This window comes from Cylas formicarius, unplaced genomic scaffold (assembly GCF_029955315.1).
Source record: "Cylas formicarius isolate icCylForm1 unplaced genomic scaffold, icCylForm1.1 PGA_scaffold_10__41_contigs__length_53128322, whole genome shotgun sequence".
Lineage (NCBI taxonomy): Eukaryota > Metazoa > Arthropoda > Insecta > Coleoptera > Brentidae > Cylas > Cylas formicarius.
The window spans coordinates 11,357,325-11,381,831 of NW_026844214.1; the positions used below are offsets into that span (position 1 = coordinate 11,357,325).

The window sequence follows — 24,507 nt, forward strand, 5'->3', positions numbered from 1 at the left end:
GTAAAGGTAGCAAATTCCCAAAAAAACTGTAAAATAAAGCTAGGAATTATCGGACACCGAATTTTGAGCTACCAAACAAAAAAGTTATTATTCTACATCCAAACAAAATATAATTGTAAGAGTGTTTATAAAGGGCATTATGGCTGTCTCTTACGGTGGCAAGATTATGCTAATGATATAAAAAAAATATTGGAACATAAGATGAAACAAATAAAGTGATTCCATTTTCACAACAAAATTTTATTCAAAGCGTTTTTATATTATATAACTTACACCTAATACAAGGTAACTTATAAATTAAGGGTAACACTCAAGGTTACACCCTGTATTTGAAATCAGTGTATTTCGTGTTTTAAAATACAAAAGGCCACGTATATCTTTGTGATGATCAGAAAATGTATTATTTTAAATGGAAGACAATTATATCATTAAAAATTCAGATTGTTCACGAAAGTCATTGGCCATCCATATCTAAGATTATTAATTATGTCGAAAATAACTGCTTTGAATACTGAATGATTTAAAATGAAAATTCATCTTAAGATTGTGGAAAACTAACTTCAATTAGCAGTGGAAGTTAAGGTGAAGTTAATTTATTTTTGGGACATTGTGAAGATCAATTGTGCCTAGTATGCAAAGTAATACGGTTTTTTCTTTTTACCATATAAAATAATCAACAATTGAAATCTTTAAATGATATTTAAAAAGGAAAAAATAGGCTTATAATAAGTAAATTTATTGTTTTTATCATTCTTGAAATTTAATGAACAAATTTAATATAAAGTGAACAAACAAAAAAGCACAATGTCGGAACAGAAAAGGCTAAAAAAGATGAAATTGAAAAACGAGTTATTAGCCGCTTTATGACCAAGTTTTCACTAAAAAAGAGATAAATGTATATTTATGTGGGAAAGAAATGGTAATTTAAATTCGAAATTAAAAAATTTGTGATAGATGACCTACTCAAATGACGAATTGCTGAATAATATTTAATTTAGATTTAATCAGTTCGCAGAAATAATATTTACTCAGTGTACCCCTTAACTCTGATTGCTTGCTGTCGAAACAAGGAACAACTAGCTGACGTGAAGATGTAAACTTTTGCGAATTGTTTTAAAAGAATATGATAGCGATTGTCAGACGCAACGATGGAAGTTAATTCATGTCTTAAGTCTAGTACGGCAAGTCTTCCATAGGCATGATTTCAAATCGTAGAACGATCTTACACTTTAATCGTGCACAGTTGGAAGCCGTATTTTACACTATCCAATCAGACGAAACTGACGTTTTATTAGATTCAGAACATCTTCCGTCAAAACTATAAAGGCAATTTAACCACCTCGTTTGTACTCCACTGGCGTCGTTAAATAACTTAGACATTGATTAATTTTCAATTCTCTGCCATTCCGTAGGAATCTCGGAAATTCAATTTCTGCTCCCGATCTCTACGATTTTACTGTTATTATCAAAATTTAATACAGCCAATTCGAGTCGCGTTGCTTTATGTTCGAAGTAGTCACTCTAACCAAACGTAAGCTGTAATAAGTGGTTTTGGTTGCTCTTCGAGCAGGTAATGAGAAATCGTAACAAAGCAAATTGAATTAAATTATTTTAACGTTTCGACTGGGGTCTATGATGGCAGATGGATGTTTATTGTTAAATTTAAGGGCTTTCTCTAATTGATGCTTACTAAAAATCATTGAAGGGTCTTAAGTTTGGCGTTCTCTGATCTAGCTTGAATACAATAATAGCAATAATAGTACTATTGAATAACTGAACAATATGCTTTATATTTTGCACCGTACCTAGAGAATTTATTATAAGAGATAGAAACAAAAAGTTTAAGTACAAAAGTTTTAGGATTTTGTATTTGTTATCTATGAGTAATATCAACCAAACAATACAATTAATTTCAACTCAATTTATTATTTATAAGAAAATGCGTAAAAAGGTATACCATTATTCATTAAAATTGTAAATACATATTGCTAAAGAGTAAGTAAGTATATATAAATATAAAAATATAAAAAAAGGCTAAAAAAACTTGAATGTAGAGGATCCAGTTGGGCGTTAGTTACCGAATGTTCCGGCATTAACCAAAAAAACAAGCGATTTTCGTTTTTGGACCATTAACTTCTCATTTATTCTATTCAAGAATTTTTAGCTTTAGCCATAAGCTCAGAGTCATCGTGTATAACAGGAATGTGATATCAGTCCTTTCTAAAAGTCCAAGTTTGTGCAGTGACTACCGCAAACGGAAGACACTCCCAATATATGACATTTTGAAATTTATCACTTATTTCAACAATTACAATAATAAAAATATTTTTTGCCTATTTGTGATTGGTAACAAAATTCTATTTGCAAAAGTCTTCTAGATGGGTGCAAAATATAAAGCACCATCCAGCACATCATTTACTCGTGCATGGTAGGCCCCTAATTCTGGAAACCCGGGAACTGCTTTCGCGTGAGAACGATTATTCTGCTCCTATATCTTTAATGAGAAAATAAAAAAGAATGACGCAAACATAATATCCGATCTTCCGAGTTTCATGAATAAGATTTCCTAAGACTTTCACTGTTGGAATTCATGGTTCATTCCAAAATTATAGCGACAGGTAATAGTCAGGAAATTTTTGTTCCGAAAAAAATCCAAAACGCTTCAAAATTTGAGAGAGAGGAACTGAAAGTCAATTTTGTCAAGTAGAATTGTTATAACTGTCACAAAGGTGGGTGGGTATCCATTCCATATTCGTCCATTCATCGCCATTCCATTATTGTTGAAATCTTCGAAAAATTTCGTTGATATTATTTAAATACTGGGTTATTTTGGACTCGAAAGTATTGTTTGAGTCCCATATAAAGTTTTGGTAAAGCACTACGTAATTTTGTATTTATTCTGAGGACTATTGAGGATCCAGCTTGTTTAATTATATTATATCTGAGTCTTTTGCATCACCAGCTTCGAGTCTGATGTACCATAGTTACGTGAATTGGATCGAGAGTGTCTAAATAAAATTCATTGATGCTCTTAATTTTAGTTTCAATAGACAAATTCACTTTAACTCTTATAATGATAATTGACGCTATTATCGCTTGCAACCACTAAAGTCAAGAAGGAATTGTTTTGATATTTTATTTTTTAATAAGATAGTAAATAAACTTATCTAGTTTTGTGTAAACTATATTCTTCTTGACACAAGCCATTATGTTATATACAAAAATTGTGGAACATGATAGTAGTAGCCTTTAAAAAAAACAGAATTTCTATAGCACTGAGATTGTGTCTATTCATCAGCTTTGTTATTTGCCCTTAGCGTTAGTTTTTGTATTACCAATTTTTGTGCGTCCTTCTGTCGAATTTTATTATTATTCTTATTGTTTCTAATTCGTGTTGCTCTACTACAAGGAGCTTCCCGGATTTCTCCTGCGGTGGTTGTTGATAAGTCGAACTTGATGATGTGAAACTGTTCAGTTAAGCTCTGAAGAAGCCAGCAGGATGATTAACGAAACTTCAACAAATTCGATTTATCAACAACTAACGCAGGATGAATCTAAAAGATTTGTACTTGTGCGAAAGTTATTAGCATGAACAACAGTTAAAATACTGTAAGTAGGGAGCCGAGAAATGGGAGTGAAGCAAAGTTCAGCCCCATTCGGATGCAGCATAACCGAATATCTGATTAAGTGTTTATTGTTTGGCTCCATTACAGTTATAATAATTTTATTTTAATTGTTTATTTAAGAGTGGGATATTAATAAGTTAACAATATCGTTCGCGGATTTTCATATTATCGTTGAAGCGAAACATTTCCAGATAGATGAATAAATTTCATTGCTCTCCACTAGATAAACTTGCGACGACCAATAGCGCATGCATGCACATCACGAATATGGCAGAATTTATGACTTGTATATTTCCATTAATTTAAAATAATAAAATGCGATGCAGTTGCCAAGCTTTAGCGCCTTTATAGCAATTGATGGTGTAATTTAACGATCAAAACATAGTACAGTATCTTACACTTGTCAAGGACTCAATGTGTTTAATGGCGCGTGGACAATATGAGAGACGGAGAAAGAACTAAATGAAAAAAATTAGTAAGTTTGTAATGAAATGTTTTAATTAAAAACATTAACAAAGGTGTTAAAATATTTAATAATGCTCGTTTTTTATACATCGCTATTTATCGCGAAACTTGATAATAGATTTAAGACTTGAAGAAATTACTTGCGCGTTTAAATGACAATATTAATCGAAATTCACTCAGTAATAATTGTGTTCCGAGAATTAGATGTTTTCTTCCAGTTGTCGGTTCAAGAACAAGCAATAATGTTTGACCATGTAATGTAATGTATGAAGAAAATAAAAGACAAACCTATGTAACAATCAATAAATATGTTGAAAATAGGTCAAGTAACACTCTGGTGGACATTTGTATAAATTATTACTTTTTATAATGGACAAACTGCAATAACAAATTATTAAAATGTGTATGACAAGAATTCAAATTTTTGTAAGTAACTTTTTTTTTCTTTTATTGTAGAATTATACAGTAGAGAAGAGGCGAAGTCTAGCAAAAGCTACTCCACTTAACCTCTTAAATGTTAAAATTGAAAACTAAATAGGAAGTTATAATTACATTGATAAATTAAATATAGTGTAACAGATTAATGTCATAGTAATATGGAACAATAGATTAAAAGTAAAAATAAAAAGAATAATATTGAAAATCAAATTATTTGAGAAGTTAGCAGTTTCAACCTGAAATATTTTTTAAAGAATTTAATTGAATGTGATTCTACTGAATCCGCCATAGTATTAAAAATTACAACAGCGTTATAAGAAAATGATCTGCGGAACAAAGATAAACGTCATCGTGGCAGTGAGAGTCTGTAGGGGTGCCTTAAAGCCACTGATTGAACATTTCGAATCTTTAATTAGCTCGTAAGTAGGATGGATTGGATGTGATAATAATTTGGAAAACCACAAGCGCCAAAAAGTACGTGAAAGAACTGTCAATTTTAAGCCAGTTAAGTTCCTGGATTTTGTGGGAAATCCTATCAAATTTACGCAAGCCGAAAATAAATCTGCAGCAGCTATTTTTAATTTTTTGCAATCTATATTTATTAATACTATCAAGACGTGGGTAATAGAGGATTAAACCATAGTTCATAATGGAAAGGACGAGTGATTGAGCTAAAAGTTTCCGTACACTGAAATTGAGGACAGTTCTATGCCTGTATAAATGGCGCAAAACCAAATAAGACTTTTTCACCAACAAAGATACATATTCTACGAATCTAAGTCTACAATCAAAGATAATACCAAGTTTTTTATCAGAATTCACAATTTCCAAACGTTCCCCGTTAATTAATAAATACATTTGGGATACTTGTTCAATGTTAGGTTTAGGAGAAAAGAACATTACACTGCATTTTTTTAGCATTAAGTTGAAGATTATGCCTAGAAGAATATGGAAATAAGTTATGCAAATCCAAATTGATATAAATTGAAGCAATATCAAAGCATTTAGAATGGAAGGAATAAAATAGCTTAGTGTCAGTAGCAAATGATTGCAAATTCAAATATTCGATGGATGTATAAATATCAGAAATATAAATTAAGAATAATATAGGTCCAAGGACAGAACCTTGCGGTACACCTGATGAAACTGGGAGAAATTCAGAACTTACATTGTCAATGGTAACTCTCTGATATCTGTTAGCTAAGCATTTTTCAAAAAATGGAGTAGAAACATTATCGAAGCCGTAGTAACTCAATTTGGCGCTTATAAGTTTATGGTCAAGGCTTTAGAATAATTTAAAGATATAAGTGCAGTCGCAAGACCATTATCTAAAGAACTAATAATGTGATCGTTGATGTGTAAAAGTACAATAATAGTACTAAAACATTTACGAAATCCAGATTGACTGCTAGTGACAATATGATTAGAAATAACATAGTCATAAATTTGTGACTTTCTCAAAGTCACAAATTTAAATTTAGATAAGGTTGGAAGAATACTGATTGGACGAAGGCCGGGATTGTTATTTTTTGCCAATGGTGTGATCAAAGCAAACTTCCAAATACTTGGAAAATAGCCTACTTCCAAACAGCAATTAATAATATCTGTAACGTATCGCGCGGTAATATGGATGGTCATCTGAAGAATTCTAGCAGGTAACAATCAACACCAGCTTGACTTAAAGTTTGAAATAATGGCCTTAATTAAGTCAATAGTTGCGAGTTCAAATACAAAAACTTACAAATTTTAAACATTTAAAGTTTTCCATATCTGTTTAGAATTCCTAGAATCAAAATTGTAAGACAAATATGCCGATTCCTCTTTACATACTGCACTTGTAACAACGTTCCTTATTTCTTTATAAGCAACGTAGTCAGCTATAGATTTGGATTTTTTATATTTAGAAACGGCAAAAGCAGCATGTTCTGATCAATTTAATTTTGGTGAATAAGATGCCAAGGGATACCGACAAAATCCTGTTAAAAAGAGTCATTGAAATTTTGGAAACATCGATATTGTCCAAGCAATGGCGATTGACGGAAGTCTGCAAATTTCATTTGACAAAAAACTGCGAGATAATCAGAAAAATGATGATGCCAAAGTTCAGAAGAAGTAGTCATATTAGGTTGGTTAGTATAGATTACGTCCAACAAGGTTTGAGAATTCTGAGTTAGACTGGTCGGTTCCGAAATTAATAGAGAAAAATCATATGCTTCTAAGCACGTATTAATTAAGTTAGGAGTAAATTGATCTATATTAAGATCGCCCGTTATAATAATGTGATCCATATTGGGGCACCGCGTATGACAATATATTATCAAAATAACCCCACTGCATGCATTTGTTATATAAATAGTACCAATTAGTAACAGTAGCTCATTAAGTTTAAGATGAACCCAAAGATGCTTAATAATTAGCGGAGAATTGAAAACATTTGGTTGTTCTAATAGAGTTATTGAATTAGTTTTTGGGCACAACTGCACGAATACATTAACTTAAGGATGTGTGATGTGACCACACCCTTAAAAAAACAATTTAGGATTTTTTTTAATATGTCGGAATTTGTGCACAATAAAGTGTTTTTGAGGGTATTTTAAAATGGGTAGAAGTGCTGCGTATTTTGGTAGATGTTTATGATGAACATACACTAGCTGAGCAAAAAATTCCAAGATGAAGAATTAGAAAAATTGCTTAATTAAGATTCACGTTAAACTCATCAATAATTGTCAACTAAATCAGAAGTTGACCTTTTAACCGTCGGAAAACGTTTAAAAAAATTGTGGATGATTCTCAAGGAGAGACATTGGCTGCCATATGAATTAAAGCCAAAAGACATTGAAAGCCGATTTCCCTTTCTGATTTACTGCTTCAGCGGGAAAAAAGAAAAGAAGTTTTTCATCGGATCGTCACGGGAGACGACAATCCTAAACTAAGAAAGTCTTGGGCAAAGCCTGGTGAAAAATTAACACCGGTGTCGAAAAAAAATAGCCACAAATCTATACATAATACATGCTATGCATTTAGTGGGATCAACAGGGTATGATTTATTATGAGCTGTTAAAACTAAATGAAGCGACCACAGGAGCACGCTGTCGACTACAACGACTACAGACGACATGACGAGGTCATTTTATACCATTTTGCGCCTGAGTATTTTAGATTGGTGAGTAAAATATATTTTGTCTCATTTAAATCGATTTACAATTCGCTAATTAGAACTATTGACTACTACTATAAAAGTTTTTAATGTCTCCGAAAAATACTAATCTCTAATCTCGACCACTCACTGAAAGTTTTTGGTGTAGCATACATTCATTTTATCAAAACACCTTGCAGGATTTTCTTTTACTTGGTTACGGGTAGTGCAGATATTGTTAAAGGATCATTTATAACAAAATTTCCAACGAGACTGAAATGAACCCTATCTTAAAGGTATAATTTTTTTTTCGCCGACAACATTCTTTGTTTACCATTTTCGTCTTCTGATTAAGAAGTTCGCAATATCGGAAAGATATTTCAATAAATTTGTCCCGTCAGGCACAAGATAATGCAAAGTGTCTTCGTTTTGGTGTATTGAACATCTGCGTTGTGATTAAAACCGTCATCGCGTTATTGTTATCGGAATAGTTCGACGGAAACGGCACAACTGTAAGCAACTGTGCACGAACATAATCGTAAGCCATTTAGATGGGAGGCTTAAACTACTGTTTGCAATTTGCTCTTATGTACGGGTATAACTTCCGCCTTTCCATTATTCTTACGCTTATTCAATACGCCAAATGCTTCAAGATATTATGGAATTGGAATTAGAATTGGAATTCGACATATTCAAATCCAAACATGACAAGAACAATATTATCGTTTACTAAGAAAAACACATTTGGACATAATATGTCAAAAATCCTGGGCACCTATTTTCGACTAAAATGTTTCAAAGTGGTAATTTGAAGTCGCTCACTATAAATAAAGAAAACCAGAACACCAGTGTGAAAATGGGGCGTAACATAAATTAAGTATTGAAGGATTGGAGTATAAAAACGAAAGCGGTTTGAAACGTCACGTAGATTACACAATTATGATGGAAAATCTACCTTAAATGTGATAAATAAATAAATATAATCTATGTTAAAAAAGAAAGAAGGTTCAGTACGCATTTGTTGGTTTTGGATATGACTGGTATATTGTCACTTGCTGGAAATTGTTATTTTGCTAGCAATTGCGATTCTAGATGTTTTAAGTTTGAGGATTACCTAGCTTGTAGTTTTATATTTAGGTTCAACATGTCGTCGAAATAAATCAGACAATCCAGTCCAATCATTGAATCCGAACTGCGATTGGCTTGTCATGTCTCCGACCAACAACTTTTTGATTCAGCAATAGACCTTTTCAGGGGGAAAGGTTTGAACTGTATCACATGTATACAGGCATTATTTCGACGTTATGAAGAATTGTCTGAAGAAGCACAACTTGATATCCTTTGTTTCAAGGAATCAATTTGGCATTTAGTTCTAAAACAATCTGTTCTGAATAGGGTATGAAATTATAAGTAAAGCTGCTCCTTGAGCAGGCATTCAATTACCGTTGATATTACTTGAACAAACAAGAAAATCTTAAGTTGTGTCTATATCAGCTTTTTGGAGTAATGGAACTACACCTGACTGTTTCAAAGAAGATAAAAAAAATGCCATATCTCATGCAGGTGTTTATTTGGAACTCGAAAATTGTAAAATTACCTTCCCTAGAAAACGTTTTTATCTGCGTAGCCGAAACGACTACAACAATTTTGTTAAGATTCGCTAACTGACTGTTACGAAAACTATTTTAACTCGTAATAAATGTTGCTTAGGTGGAATAGGATAAAAGACGAAAACTAAGTTTAAAAAATAATCTCCATGTATTCCAGTTTTTCGTTTTTCGACTCCATAATTGAATATGCGTGTGAATTAAGTTTACTGGAACCGGCATCAGTTTCAACCTCCAGAATTTATCTCCGCCGTACGTACGTAAAATGCGTTTCAAAGGCTAGTGTTTATTGGCATATGCAAATACACAGTTCAATTTTCCTGCTACCTAACTCGCAATAATAATTTTTCCAATGGAAAATTTTTGTTTATCAAAGAGCCCTTTCTGTCAGCTGATTCGAGTATTGCATGTTATGTAACGGTCGACAGCAAATTCAACGGTGATCGAGCTAAATTAAAACGTGATTTGAGCAATCACCTTTTAATTTAGCAATCACGTGCGATCAAATGTGACGTGCAAAAATCGCCGTAGTAAAATAGCCAAATTTTTTCTCTCTTTACGAACTTTTACACCTCCGTTTTGGAATATTTTGTATGTAATATTGTCAACTCGACCCAGCTTGATTAATTTATTACATGTCGCCCAAATAAATATGTCATGATTTGCTTAACAAATGTCTGATCTGCTGATGTACCGCGTGTCGCAGAAAGGGCATCGAACTCCGGTATTAAGGAAAACGCACGGTCCCCGAAATTTGAAAAAAAATATTGCTTAAATCGAAGAAAAAATGCTGGAAATAATTTCTGAACAGGTTCACCACGAGGCGTAATTGTTATCTTGAATTTTGGAATCCGGTTTCAATGAGTACTATTTTAAAACTGAGAAAAATTCCAATCTGATAATGCTATTTGCTCTGTCTGCATGGAAAGTGGGTGGGGGATTTTTTTTAAATTGGTTTTCCGAGCCGCGAATGCGATTACTCCCGTTGCCAACAGGTGGCGCATTCTGACATAATCACAAAAAATAATTTTCTGAAAAAGTAGTAAGTGCGTGGATATATTTTTTTGTAGTCAAATAAGAGCCTCACGAGCCAGTGCAAATCACATCTCAAAGTCTTTATCCTAAAACTAAAATATTAATAAAAGTACTTAACACTCAAAAAGGAGTTTGATGATATGTCCGCAGTACTGCAACTTTCTCTCCTTGATTGTCGTGAGGAGTTCTTTATGTTTATAGTATTTGCGCAATGACCTCTATGTGTATGATATTCGCAGCATTCGTATGTAGGTGTACATTTCGAACGCATTAATTCTCTTTTCTGTGGCCTCATCCATGATCCAACTCGCGCATCCGTACAGAAGAACAGGAAAAATATAACAGCGAAGTTCTAGGCTGAGGTTTTGGTTTGCCAGAAGTATCCTCAATTCGTTCAGAGTTTCCGCGCTTGTTCAATTCTTGATCTGATTTCGAGTTTTGGGTTTCGTTGCAGGTTGACCATCATAAGGGTGGGGTTTCTTTGGGTGTTTCAGAATAACAATAGTTTGGTCTTGGACGTATACATTCCGCAATAAGGTCCATAAGAGATTGAAGTTCTGGTAGACTACTATCTATTATCACGGGTATCATCTGCGTAACGAAGAATATTTATAATGTTTCCATGAAGTTTATGCCTGCAGTTGTGTTCTCGAGAGTTTTGCTGAATATTGCTCTTCTCTCCTCTTCTTGTGCTATTTCTTCTGTTGTAGACCCTTCGATTTTTACTGTCGCTGTTTGGTGCCAGTACACTCTGGTTACGATCTTCAGGAATTGTGCGTCGATAGCGGTTGATTTTAGGATACTGATCATTTTTTGATGTTACACACAGCTAAAAACATGCTACATCTCTGAGTCAGTTTATTCAGAGAGAAAGCAGTTTCTCTAATTCAAATCCCTTTTCTAAAGCCAAATTGCCAACCAGGCGCTCACACTTTATGCATATACGAGTGTGAATGAAGACGTTGCATTGACCTTCTTTTTCCGATTCCGGTTGAATATTGTGGTAATAAGATTTAAACCAACCCTGTCTTCTGCGAGTTTAAAGGTTTCCGAGCGCACGTTGTCAGGATCAACAGTTCTTCCGTTCTCTGAAATTAAATTGCATGTTTAACCTCTTCTTTCCTAATTTCAGGACTTATTTTATTGTTATTAAAAGCATTTTCTGTTCACCGTTATAATTTCTCATCGACTCCTATAAGTATTTCGTCGTTGGAACTTCTTCATACTGTGACCCCCCTTGTGTTCATCTGCAAGCAAATTGATATTCTTGTGTAAGTTAAAGACATCCTGTTTCTTCTAAAGAGTTTCTATTTTGTGCATTTGTCTTTGGCTTGCCTGCATTTCGCCATATTTCTGTTTCTGTTCTCTTCGTTCATTCATCGGTGTTATAATTTCATTAGTCATCCACTCCTATTGGTTTGTGTTATTTGCAAATCTAAATGTCTCCTAGATCTGGCTGAGCGTTTTAGAGGTCTCTAGTTCTTTCAACCTGTTCTCAAGTTTTTCTTCTTTCTACAGGTCTCTGTATTTTCCTTATGTCAATGAGTTTTTGTCGTGGGTCGGTGTTAAGTGAGAATGAAATCTATTTGATTTCTTACAATATGTCCATTGCGATCCACAGGTGAACGCCAGGTGTATAAATATCGCATGTGGAACTTGAAAAATGGTATAGCAATACATAGTCGTTTTTTGTTCAAAACTGTACCACTCGATCACGTCTTCTGTTTCTTTCTCTCACACCATATTTTCGCTGTCATCGGTTCCAACCTTTGCATCCAATCTTTGCATTAAAATCTCCTAAAGCTACTGTAATTTAATTATTAATTTATTTATTATTAATATTTAAAATACATTTTTTTGTTATTTTTCTTTAGTATTATGGCACCAAATCACCCCATAACTAATCTTACTACGTTTTGATATGCTTAGCCGTTTTCCAATATTTAGTGTCTACTCAATTGTTTGCAGCTATGTAATTGTATTAACTACTTAAACCATTTAAAAAATGAATAAAAAATCTCTTTTGAGATAAAATTATTCCAAATTATCGATATTGCTATGAAAAGAAATTTAGATTTTACCTCACCAAACGCTACGCATCTTTTGTTTCGTTATTTGATTCTTATCGGAGTGTCTTGATTGCCTACCGTTTTAATCACTTTAAGTTTGTTAAATATTTATTGGCATAAAAAATGTGTTATTCGAACTCCAGAATGATTATTTGAATAGATATTTTACTGCTGCTCACCAAACGCTACGCATCTGTTGTTTCGTTATTTGATGCTTGTCGGAGTGTCTTGATTGCCTACCGTTTTAATCACTTTAAGTTTGTTAAATGTTTATTGGCATTAAAAATGTGTTATTCAAACTCCATAATGATTATTTGAATAGATATTTTACTGCTGCTCACCAAACGCTACGCATCTTTTGTATCGTTATTTGATGCTTATCGGAGTGTATTGATTGCCTACCGTTTAAATCACTTTAAGTTTGTTAAATATTTATTGGCATTAAAAATGTGTTATTCAAACTAAAAAATGATTATTTGAATAGATATTTTACTGCTTAAAAAATTCAATAATTAATGAAATTGGTTTGTGTTCGTCAATCTATTAGTTTTCGTTAGTTGACTAAACCTAATTATTAATGAAAAAAATAGTGACAATAATTTTATTAAAAACGAGCAAGGATATCAAAACATAGTAATGTTAGCTGCTGGGTAATTTTGTGCCAACCAAAGGTCTTATAAAAAAAGTGAAGGATATAAAACAATTTTATTTTGATTTTAAATATCATTTGGCACCATTAATGATAAATGAACGTTCTATTTAGATATGTTATATTTGCAGTTGAAGTTGCGCACATCTGCGACGCATTTTTATAATTCTATATAGTCAAGAAATGCAAGAACTTTATTAGTAATTCGAATAAACAAATGTGGTATTTCTTATATCGCTGAAGCTTATTTGAATTATTTGGTACATTATTCTGGCGGTTTAGCACAACGCCCACAACAATGAAGTAGTTGGGTTATTTATAACTTCATATCCCGACTACGGCGTTGTAGCTGTGTATATATTCACGAATGCTAGTATCTCATAGAAAATGGGAAACACGTACTTTTTTCTAGGCTCGGAAGTTGTTTGCGAATATAAAAGACTTTAAACTATGTTTTACAATTATTTCATCAAATTCCCGGCATGTGTTCTCTGCTATGAAAGTCCCTCATCATTTTTATTTTAACCTAAAAAGGTTACTTATGCTATTCAGCTCACACTAATACACATGCATGGATTGGATGAAAAATTTATAAAGTATTTTTCTACTCCCTGCTCTAACATATGGAAATCGCTCGGAAAGAACAGATAATAATCCTGGTATTTACACTGTACCTATAGCTGTACCAGCTTATTTTTTTAATTGTTAGAATAGCGTGAGCTTATTTGGTAATGCAATGAATTGATAATTACAAACGCCCAGAGTAAAAAATTATTCACAAACATCATTCTTAATAATTGCAACTTTTAGAAACGCAGGTACTATTTGCTTTACAATTTTTTTCCTATTACTACTGTATTATATAAAAATGCAAATATTTATATTTTTCTAAAAAAAAAAACAATCACCAAATAGAAAAATGTAAACCCAATTGCACTAATTACTTTAATATGCGAACAATACTTTATTTAGCCTTAAACATCAATTTCAGTTGCTCCTCGCTGCAAAAAGGGTTTCGAAGAAATACGTATTGGGATCATCCCTCACGAGACCATCGTAGCGCAGTGTCTGGTAGATTCCGTTCCCCCAGTGAATCGGTTTTCGTGGACTTACAACACTAGCAAAGGAGTGCTGCCTGTGCAAGGGGCGAAAATACAAAGTAAAGGCAACGCTTCGGTATTGCATTTCGATCTCCGGGAAGGTGACGTCGAATCACTCGCTTGCTGGGCAACGAACGACATGGGAAAGCAAGAAAAGCCTTGCATATTTCACATTGTGCCTGCCGGTGAGTTAGTTGTACGTTTTAATATTCAATGATTTTTGTTCTTTTCTTCGTCTATTAAGCAGATTAATTAACACATACACAATACAATGCATTATTTGCTTCGAATTGTAAATACATACATACTGCTTTCTCGCAGCACTCCACTTGTAATACGTCCTGAAGTGGTAAAAGGACGTCGTTTGTTCAATAAAATTCTCAACCAAAATACGCGTATTGGCACGTACAGGGAGAGCTTTTAGTTTGTCGCTCCTTACAAGCTTCTGCACTCAGGACATCTCTGTTCATTGACCGTTAAACGCGCCGTTATTTAACTTGCCGTTCCATTGTCCTTCCAGTTTTTATGTTGGTCAAGCTGATTAGACATTCGAAACGGATTACCTTTGCCATCTCGATCATTTCAAATCAGGGTCATTGGGGAACGCCTCGTATGACCAGTCATTCATCAATTAACCTGTCGAAACATACACCTACCCTAGCATAAAATTTGGTATTGGAATGTGTCCATTTTTCAGAAAATTGAAAACAAGGGAGCGTTAAAATTATTTTCAATTTATTGTTTCGAAGAGGAAATGGAATGGAAATTTTTCCGAGTTCCGATCATTTTTATTTATTTTCCCGAATTCATTTGGTTGTTGCAACTGTTTTTTAATGAGCACTATCGATTGTTTAAAAAATTCAACGAGCAACCGGATTGAAATAAAATCGAAAAATTTAGTATTTTAATTTCATTCTATTTCTTCCGGAAACGACCTGGTAGCGGATCCTTTATTAATGTTGTATAAGTTTAACAGGAATTGTACAGGGTGCGGCAAAATGATGTTAATAAAAACCAAACTGCATAAAATTTTTTTTTTATTATTTTTGAAATGTACATTTTGTGCCATTTAGGAACGTTATTTTTTATAACTGATGTCTTTTAAACGACGGCCATTATTGTTGATGCACTCTTGTAGTTTCTCGCGGAAGCGTATCATTGTCCGATGGATCATTTCTCGGAGAAATGAGGCAATTTCTTGTCTTATGGCTGCCTTTAATTCTTCCAAAGTCCGCGGACGATTTGTGAAAACTGTCGCTTTCAGATAACCCCAAAGAAAAAAGTCGCAAGGCGACAAATCAGGCGAACGTGGCGGCCAGCCAAGATCACCCCGTAAAGGCACCACTTTGTTTAGGAACATTTCTTGAAGAAGATTTAGTGAACGACGCGTTGTGTGCGATGTAGCACCATCCTGCTGGAATCAAAGATGTTCTCTTTGATCGTTGTTCAACTCGTTCGCTTTTGGACGCTGGAAATTGTTACGCATATCAAAATATCGATCCCCGTTGACTCTTACCGTTATCCCATCTTCTTCGAAAAAGTAAGGACCCCACACGCCGAACTCCGAGATTGCACACCAGATGGTGACTTTTGGGCTGTGAAGAGGTCGCTCATGAAGTTCCTGTGGACTATTTGCCGACCAATAACGGAAATTTTGCTTATTTACGGTACCCGAGAGGTGAAAGTGAGACATGAATACAGCGCTTTGATGAATATCCCGGCATAAATTTGTACCAGTTTCAAAATCTCTTGCGCTTAATTCCTGCACTACCATCATTTTGCACAGATGCATTTGAAATGAGTTGTGTAAAACTCTTCGAACACTTCTATCGGGAATTCCCAAAGTAGCTGCATGCTTACGAGCTGAACGCCTTGGAGACTGTTGTACAGAAACTCTTACTGCATTCACATTTTCCGGTGTTCTACTGTCCTTGGTCGGCCAGTAGATTTTCGATTAAGCGCAGAACCTGTTTCCCTGAAGTGTAAAACCCACCGACGAATTGTTCTTCTATCCGGAACCGCGCCATGCCGAATAACATCAAACTGATTACGAAAGGCGCGCAGCGTCGCTATTACAGATTCCCCATTTCTAATAAACTCCTCGACAACGAAAGCACGATGCACTCCGCTCCAAGCCATGTCGATAACTGAAAATTGCATACTTTTGTCTGCCTAACGTGAGTGCGTATACAGTGTTGCCGGTTTTACAAACCGAACAACCACCATTTGAAATCCTGCCTACCTTTTTGCCGCACCCTGTCCTTTATACTACGAGTCAACAAATCATGGTTCAAATTCAAAGAGGTGTTTCGGGATATAAAAACTCATCTATATCATAACGATTCATTACAAATCGTTATGTTAATATTGCTGAGTTTTGAGTTTTTGTGAATTTCCTTTTCATAAATGTACTTCTATTGATCACATCCGAATTCGTCACTCAGTAGTTGTACAATGTTGTCATGTTACGCAAATTCAAAGAAAGTCGACATCACCTGCTAACACCGCGGATATTCTACTACCCTTGTGTGTCTCGAGCTAGAATCATCAAAGAAATTTTTGGAGTACAGCCAATAGAAGGAAAAGGCTGACTCAGATTTATGCGAGGACCTTGTGTATCTATTGCAAGGACACCAAAAATAACCTTTAGGAAAATTGGCAGAACCCAGTTAATTGCACCCTGCTGCAAGGAGTGAAATCAACTTCTGAAGTTCAGTTAATGCTTTCCCCAACTGTAAAGAAGAGAGATGGCTTTCTGCAAGAATTACAGACTTCGCTTGGAAATGCCACACCATCAATACCTTAGAAAGGAAAGAAGGAAATCAACAATACTTCTGTATTACGGGGCTTGTTGATTCAGGAAAATTATTCTGTCAGGTCAAGTCCAGTCGAAAATTCTGATTGACCTCACATCTTGATTTAAAATTTCATAAAGTGGTGCAGAATCATACAACTGACAACATATCTTTCGGTGAAAATGTATACAATTAACAACTAACCTAAACTAGCCCAACTAACCTAGAACATCCGACAAAAGAGATTCAAATGGGTCCTTCGCATCAACCAAAAAACTAAAAGGTGAAGACATTAAGAACACCAACCGGCTATTCCAGAAAGCAGGCGGAAAGTCAGAAGGGGCCAAATATCACACACGTACATGAAATACGACAATGCGAGCAGCAAAGCAACAAGAGAGGGAGGAAGAACTGGCGAAGACAATAGCCTAGATTAAAAATATGAAGATGTGTGCCGACATACAATTTACAAAACTTCTGGATTGCTGCTGCGTCGGTTGTTGTCGCCTGTGGCCTCTTCAGAGCTTAACTAAAACGGAAACAGGATGATTGGCGAAACGTTAGCAAGTTCGATTCAACAACAACCGACCTAAGAAGAATTCAGAAATTTTCTAAATAGTATTACAGTAGTCTGTGGAAGATTCTTTGAAAAAAAAAAGTGTGCCAACATTGTAAAAACTGATCAGTGGCCACACATAATACATTACAAACTTATCCTAAGTTGGGTTAGTGACAATAATATTCCATTTAATGGTGAGCAAAAACAACGCAGCGAATACGAATATAAATTATATTCTGCAAGCAATAAATAATTAGTAAGAATTTGAGGTATAAAAAAGTAAGACCATGTAAAGGTCAATTCATATGGAGCTATTTTCTAAGCCACAAACAAAATTGTATTCTGCTAAATCAAAAGCCCAAGTATGAAATTTATTACATCTCCACATTTTAAACTGTCCACATTAGAACCCTCGGGTTTCTTATCTACTAGGGAAAAGTGTCCTTAAGTCAACCGAAACTATCTCTTAAAATAAAATTAAAAACTTAGTAATAAAATTTTCTAAAAAACAAATGCTAAAAATAATGGAGTTTTCAAAGATTGGAGGGGCCGTAAATTCAGTTTGTCCAACATAGCTTGAAAGTATAGTGAAAACTACAATTCATTTTTTGAAATTGATAGCGCAGTCGCTTCATTTTTACCACATTGATGCAAAGGGGGTTTTGGGATCAAACAATAAAAAGTACAACAAATACCTTCACCTGCACAAATTCCATACATATAGTCAAGGCTGATAAAAAATATAGAAATAGAGACATCGACACAGGTTACTGTTTAATAGAGGCAATATTGCATTAAATTTTTAGGAAATTAAGACAGACATTCAGTTTAAACTGCCAAAAAATTAACGCAGGCATATCTCCTCTTTTTCCAGTTAAAATATTAGGTAAGATTCAAACCGATAGGGGGAATCTGTGATATAATCAGAACGCCCCATTTTCCAGCCTAAAGAAAATCTTTTTTTCCCATTTTAGAACCTCGCATCCGAAGTGGCATTCGGATCAGTGATTTTATGAGACTTGCTTTTATCAGGAAAAATTTTGAAAAGAAGACAATCAAAATAATGCTGAATTCCATTAGCAACAACACAATCAAGCATCACAATTGCACCTACTCAAAATGCTGGGTCTTTTGTCATTGTAACAAAAATATTTTGTGACCGATCGAGGTATAATAAAGGCAGAATTATTCGATGTGCGACTATGGCTTTGCTTGAATGTGCTTAAAATGACGTAACAAAGTAGTACTATAGAGTTATTTTACCAATATCGTATAATTTAGATCGAACTTTTTTACAATGAAGTTAAATTAAATATTAAAATAATGTAATAATAATATTTGTGTCAAAAAATAAAGAAAAGCGCTCCAAGACGCGAAACTTGCTGCACTATGAAATACTGTTGAACTTGTCTTCAAACACCAACGGGATTGGATGACAAATCCCGTTGGTTAAATATGTTGTCACCAAGAACCTAAATAAAGACCAGAATCTCCGAAATTAAACTTTTTTTTGAGCTCTTACTATTTCTTGGTTCAGCTATGAGGTCCATATATGTGCATTACTCATTATTTTAAATACATTTGGCATATTAAAGATTAATTACAGACATTTTGTCTTTATATTGATTTATATATACAGTTTCCAGCAATACCTGATACGGCAAGACCATGATACAAAGAAATTGACTGCTTTTCGAAAAAGTGTCCACTAAAACAAGGAAATGTGCCAGGCAGCTCAATGTTCGGGAAGGTCAATGGGCATAACGGTTGTAATAAAATCTATGTTCAATAAAACACACATGTAACAAACCCTTTGTTGACCAAAAAATGCTATTTATTATATATATCTAGCAAAACAATTTTCACCAATTTAAATTATGAAAAATGAATTGATTGATAAAGCTGGAATGTCGAAGCTGGAATAACTAGCCACATTGATAAAACGCTTCAGTTTCTGACACCTTTAAATTATATTGCTGTATGGATCGTTCATTCATCGTGCGGGGCACTTTTTCAAGATTATATGCAAATTTTCGTTGAAGCGTAAACATGACGGTATCATACATTTATTCTTAAAAGAAAAAAGTCTGGACCCAATTTTTGAAACCATCGTCTAGGCGCGCAATAGATTAGTTAGGTAAATAAGCTGCTACCCCTTTTAATACAGCCTGTTAAGGAATGCATAACACTTTGCACACGGTTATATTGTATAAAGCAACTCAGATTAGCCATGTGCAATGTTTAATTAAGACCTTAACCCCATCCAGTTCCATTGGCAGCTGAATAGTATGTGCAGCAAACCTGGACAGTTATTTTAACTTTAGCAAACCATCATAGGATTAATCAGATAGTGTATCCGTGTATCATTTTTTATATCTACATAAAATAGTGTTACAATATTTTCATTGCAATTAACTCTTCTTCACTTTTTCTGGTGTCTGGTTATTTTTATTTTTTAGAATTGTCTGTCAACAAGTTGAAGTTTGCCACCTTCTTACTAAACAAAGGGAGAAACAAGTTTCGAATGTATCGAAATATCATTAAACGGCCTGACATAAGTTAGGTAGTAAATATTAATGTATTAATCAAATTATCCAACTAAATTTCTATCGGTTTGCTTCGAATCTAATATGTAGGAGTATTTGAGACGCCTATTAATAATATCCTATTTAATAGTTTCCCAGAACTGGCATTCATGCGGAGCTATTGTAAGACGCAGGTATGAGAAGTTTCATTTAAGTTCGAAGTAAACTTGCAGCCGCTTAAATACAAACAATATTCTCTTCCACCATCTGAAGCTGAAAACGTTGTCTTTTAAATTAGGTAGTTTCATAATGAACCAAACTTTATATAGCTCCGAAATTTGATAATATAACTAGGAGTAATTTCATTTCCATATTCGCATCTCCAAAGCTCATCTGTGCTTATGAATATTCAAACTATTCAACTAGATAATTACTTACTTCACCAGAGTACCCTCAAAGTGTATGCGCGAATTTACCGCGGAAAAAATCTCGTTTAATATTTAAACTTCAATATTAGCTAAGTGGATGAGAAATTCAATTTTGTTATGGTGGATTTTTCCAGATATGTTAAAGTTTTCCAGCTTTCCAGCTGTGACATTTTTTCTCTTTAAAATATCAGTCCAATTAGCTGACCCGGCAGACTTCGTACTGCCTCAATCGATAAATAAAAGACCTAAACTTTTTTATAAAATAATCTTAAAGCAAACAAAGCGAATCCGTATATAACAAAAAAGCATTTTTTGAATGAAGCTTGAAGTTTCATTACTATTTTCGACACATCATGTTGCTTATTTACAAAACAAAGTTTTCCCGTAATACTTTCTATTTATAAGGTATAACTTTGATATTGAGACACACACTGGTATGATACAGTTTGTTAATCAATTTAAAGCTTTTACTACTAATGATTGTGACTATACAATTTCGCCGCATTCGCGATATTATCACTATTGTTGAGTTTCGGAAAGCGATATTAGATCTTCCAATCCTCACGCATGATTGATATGATTGAATTTGAACTTCGTGTAGCGGTAATAAATTGAAAATTGACTCTCCGAATTAGGGCTGTTTTTAGGGTTTTAACGGCAATTATTTTAATTTTTCTCACCTTTTAAACTTTCGCTAGACCTTCACGAACATTTCAAGACCGAGATAAGATAAACCGTTCTGCCATTCGCGAATTTTAACGAGACTTAAGAACAAGAATTGATTTTTATTTATATAGAAGGTTTGACAATATTTGAAAACAATCATATCGGTTGCGATGCGTATTGAAAAGTCTGGAAAAATAACAAATGAGAATTTGATATACGACGATATTAATTAAAAACTATTAAAATAAACTTTTCCAAATTTGACATTCGTCGATATTCTATATTCTACAAATATTTTCACAAATCTAGTATTGCCATATATCTACCCCAACGCATTGACAACTTTAATTTTCGGATGGAACCGCCTACGTTCTCTGAATCTCGGGTTTTTCGAGAAAAATATGATTTGCAAAATCACTACGTAAATAAATTTCAATTTTTTTCTCGGTTTAAAAATATTTTAAATATGGTGTATGGTTATATAGTTATTATATAAAATTTTGGAGTATCACGTAGTAAGACAAGAAAAAGGAAAAGAAAATTTATATATAATAAAGATCAATTAACCATTTTAATATATATAATTTTTACTTATACTTATGTATTATGTGTGGAGTGATTTTCAAAGACATTTTTTTTCTAGAATCGTAGTGGGAGCTATTGGCGATTTTACAATACACTGAACTTCTTGCGGAAAAAAATATTCCTTAGTTTGCTAGTAAAATTGGGACTGGTGACATTTGGGGATTATATTTGCGTTGTATCTTTTATGTTGACATTGTTTAAAAAAGTAGTTCAATTGGTGTAGTTCGCGATTCAGTGCCTTTATGGATTCATCCGAGTGTTGAACATTAAAGGAAAGGTTAACAATTTCAAATCCAAACACAAAACAAATTGCTTTGTTGATAAATAGCATTCAACAAATATTAAAAAACTTGTAATAATGGGTGATGCAAGATTTGTTATCAGTTCTTGCAGTAGACCCTATTTAAATTGCAAGTTTCGCTTTAACTAATGCTTCGCCTTTTATAAAACTTCTGCTTTCACATTACATTTTAAATACGATAACAATGGATTTTATCTCAAGTTCACCATTTTCTACAAACCACACACCACAAAAAATGTTTACTTTACTTATCCTAATAATAAATGGTTGTTATCATTTACGGTCTGGGTTTGTGATCAATATGTTCCCTATGTTTTTTTAGAATACTTTACCAATAACTTTCAATAACCAATCAGTCACATATTTTATTGCTTCCTTTAGCATTATTCTCGTCGATCCTGTAGTTATTTACGTGTGAGTTTCTGTTACAAATAGCCCGTTACTGCATATATTATTAGTATTAGTTTTTGACCAGAGGGCAAAATGTAAAAATTAATACCACGACCACTATTGAGAAATTGAAAATTGTTACAGAACCACCAGAACCGCCACGAAGTTGCATCATAAGAAATATGACTGGTGGTGGCTTCCTTGAAGTTTCCTGCATCGCCGGTAAAGATGGCGGTCTTCATCAAAGTTTCGTATTAGAAGTTACCGACTTATCTGTCTCTGCGCCAAGCGGTATAATTACCACTCTTAGTGATCAAGGTCAGACGTCCCCCGGATTTAAAAATACATTTGAAAATGGCGAAATTCTAGGAGAAAATGCATCTCCGGCATTCAGGGTTCTCGGCGAACGCCCCTTGTTTCGTCTGCCAAATTTGAAAGCAAACAAACAATACCAGATGATAGTTTATGCCGAAAACGCCAGAGGTCGTAGTGTGCCCCCGGTTGTTCTTCCCAGTGTTCCAATCTCCAAACAAGGATCTGATTCCCTTCAGGAAGATGGTGAGTCATTACTCGGTTATTTGTCGCTATTAAATTAGACACAAAGTGACTGGAAAAGGCGTCAAGTTGAATGCGAATAATATCTGTTCGCCCATTTCCATAACACTTGTTTGACACAACTTAATGGCGTTGAACGTATAAAACACGAATATGCTGCACCGCGAATGAGCTCAATTAGGACCCAAAAGCCGAATTAAATGAAACATTAACTACGTCGCTCTCTAATCTGTGGTGTATTACGTTAAAATTCGACCAGATATTACTTAGTGTATAGCGTTTTCATGAAAGTTTCTGGCTAATGATAAATGAACCATTTAAACTCCGGGTTAATATCCGAGTTAAATTTAATTGAAAACAACCAGGCATCTGAAAAATTTTCCGAAAATTGGGTGGACATATCTTCCATGACTTTTAGTTTGTGAAAATTTGAAAAGTGGTAACTTTTAATAACTTCTGAGCCGAGTTCACAGCCGTTTGGAAAATGAGGTTCTTTAATATTACTTTAATGACAATTTTGACAAAATGACAAAAGGACGGTAGCGAAAAGTGACCTATTCTGTATTTTTTCACTTTCTGGACTAGAGATTCTTGCACGCCGAATGGTGGCAATTGTTTTATTTGGGATATCTTAAAAACATGTTAGTTGATTAGGGCAGCTTACTGAAAACTGAAAATGAATTCATTCCCTTCATGTGGTTAGCTACTAATCGCTAACTTAACGCATTTTGAACCTTCCAAATTTGAATTAGCTCTCTGAGAATATTTAATTTGGGCGATGGGGGTTTAACATTAATAAACATTACTTAATATTATGTGTGTTGTTGTTCCAGATAATGAAACAGATTTGAACGACAAAAACATTCCAAATTCTCCACTTCCCGAATCTAAATCTCCTACGAGCTTAAGTCTCACACTCATCATTGCTGGATTATCAGTTACGGCAGTCCTTCTCATTGTAGTCATCATTGCTGTCTCTACCGTGATAGCTTGTCGGAAAAATGCGCCAAAGTCCACTACGATCCGGAAGAGGCGAAGACCAAGCAGCAAACCTCCAAGCGAGCTGGAACTATCAGAGGCGGGATTTGGAGAAGGCTTCCACAGAAGGAGCGCATTGTACAGAGCAAGTATGTACGGTGAATGTGAAGAGAGGATATCCAGGCTTATAGAGGGTAGGTATATCTTAATGCTTTTTGTTTGTCAACAACTGTTTTAATTAAAATACTGTCTATTTGGACATTCACTTCTTACGCCATCAAATTCTGCCCTACGTTGCAGGTACTCCTTACATTTTTATTAGTGTAAAACCTAGGATCCATCGTCTTCCTTCCTATTATTTAATAGCACTGTTGAACTGAGTTGAAGCTCCTGATCTACAAACGATGTTGTGCTGCTTTCATCATTTCTTTTGCCGACTGCCTCATATTTATGTTTTATATTATTATTACATATAAGTTTTAGGAATAACTTTGCATTGGCAATGACGTCCATCTCCTTTAAGTAATATAACATATCACATTTGCATTAAACTTCAAGAAAGGGAGATATTAGCACAAAAAAGATTAACTTTTGTGTAAT

General features: G+C 34.1%; 1 protein-coding gene across 2 annotated transcripts in view; it reads left to right on the forward strand.

Annotated features, from left to right (window-relative positions):
• LOC132701002 (hemicentin-1) overlaps positions 1 to 24,507 on the forward strand; it is a 178,944-nt gene that overhangs the window by 124,806 nt on the left and 29,631 nt on the right. For both annotated transcript variants that reach the window (XM_060668613.1, XM_060668622.1), the window contains 4 exons: positions 14,017 to 14,310; positions 22,519 to 22,692; positions 22,744 to 22,932; positions 23,763 to 24,101. In XM_060668613.1, coding sequence (XP_060524596.1) covers positions 14,017 to 14,310; positions 22,519 to 22,692; positions 22,744 to 22,932; positions 23,763 to 24,101 — 996 coding nt within the window. The remainder of the gene's footprint in view (positions 1 to 14,016; positions 14,311 to 22,518; positions 22,693 to 22,743; positions 22,933 to 23,762; positions 24,102 to 24,507) is intronic.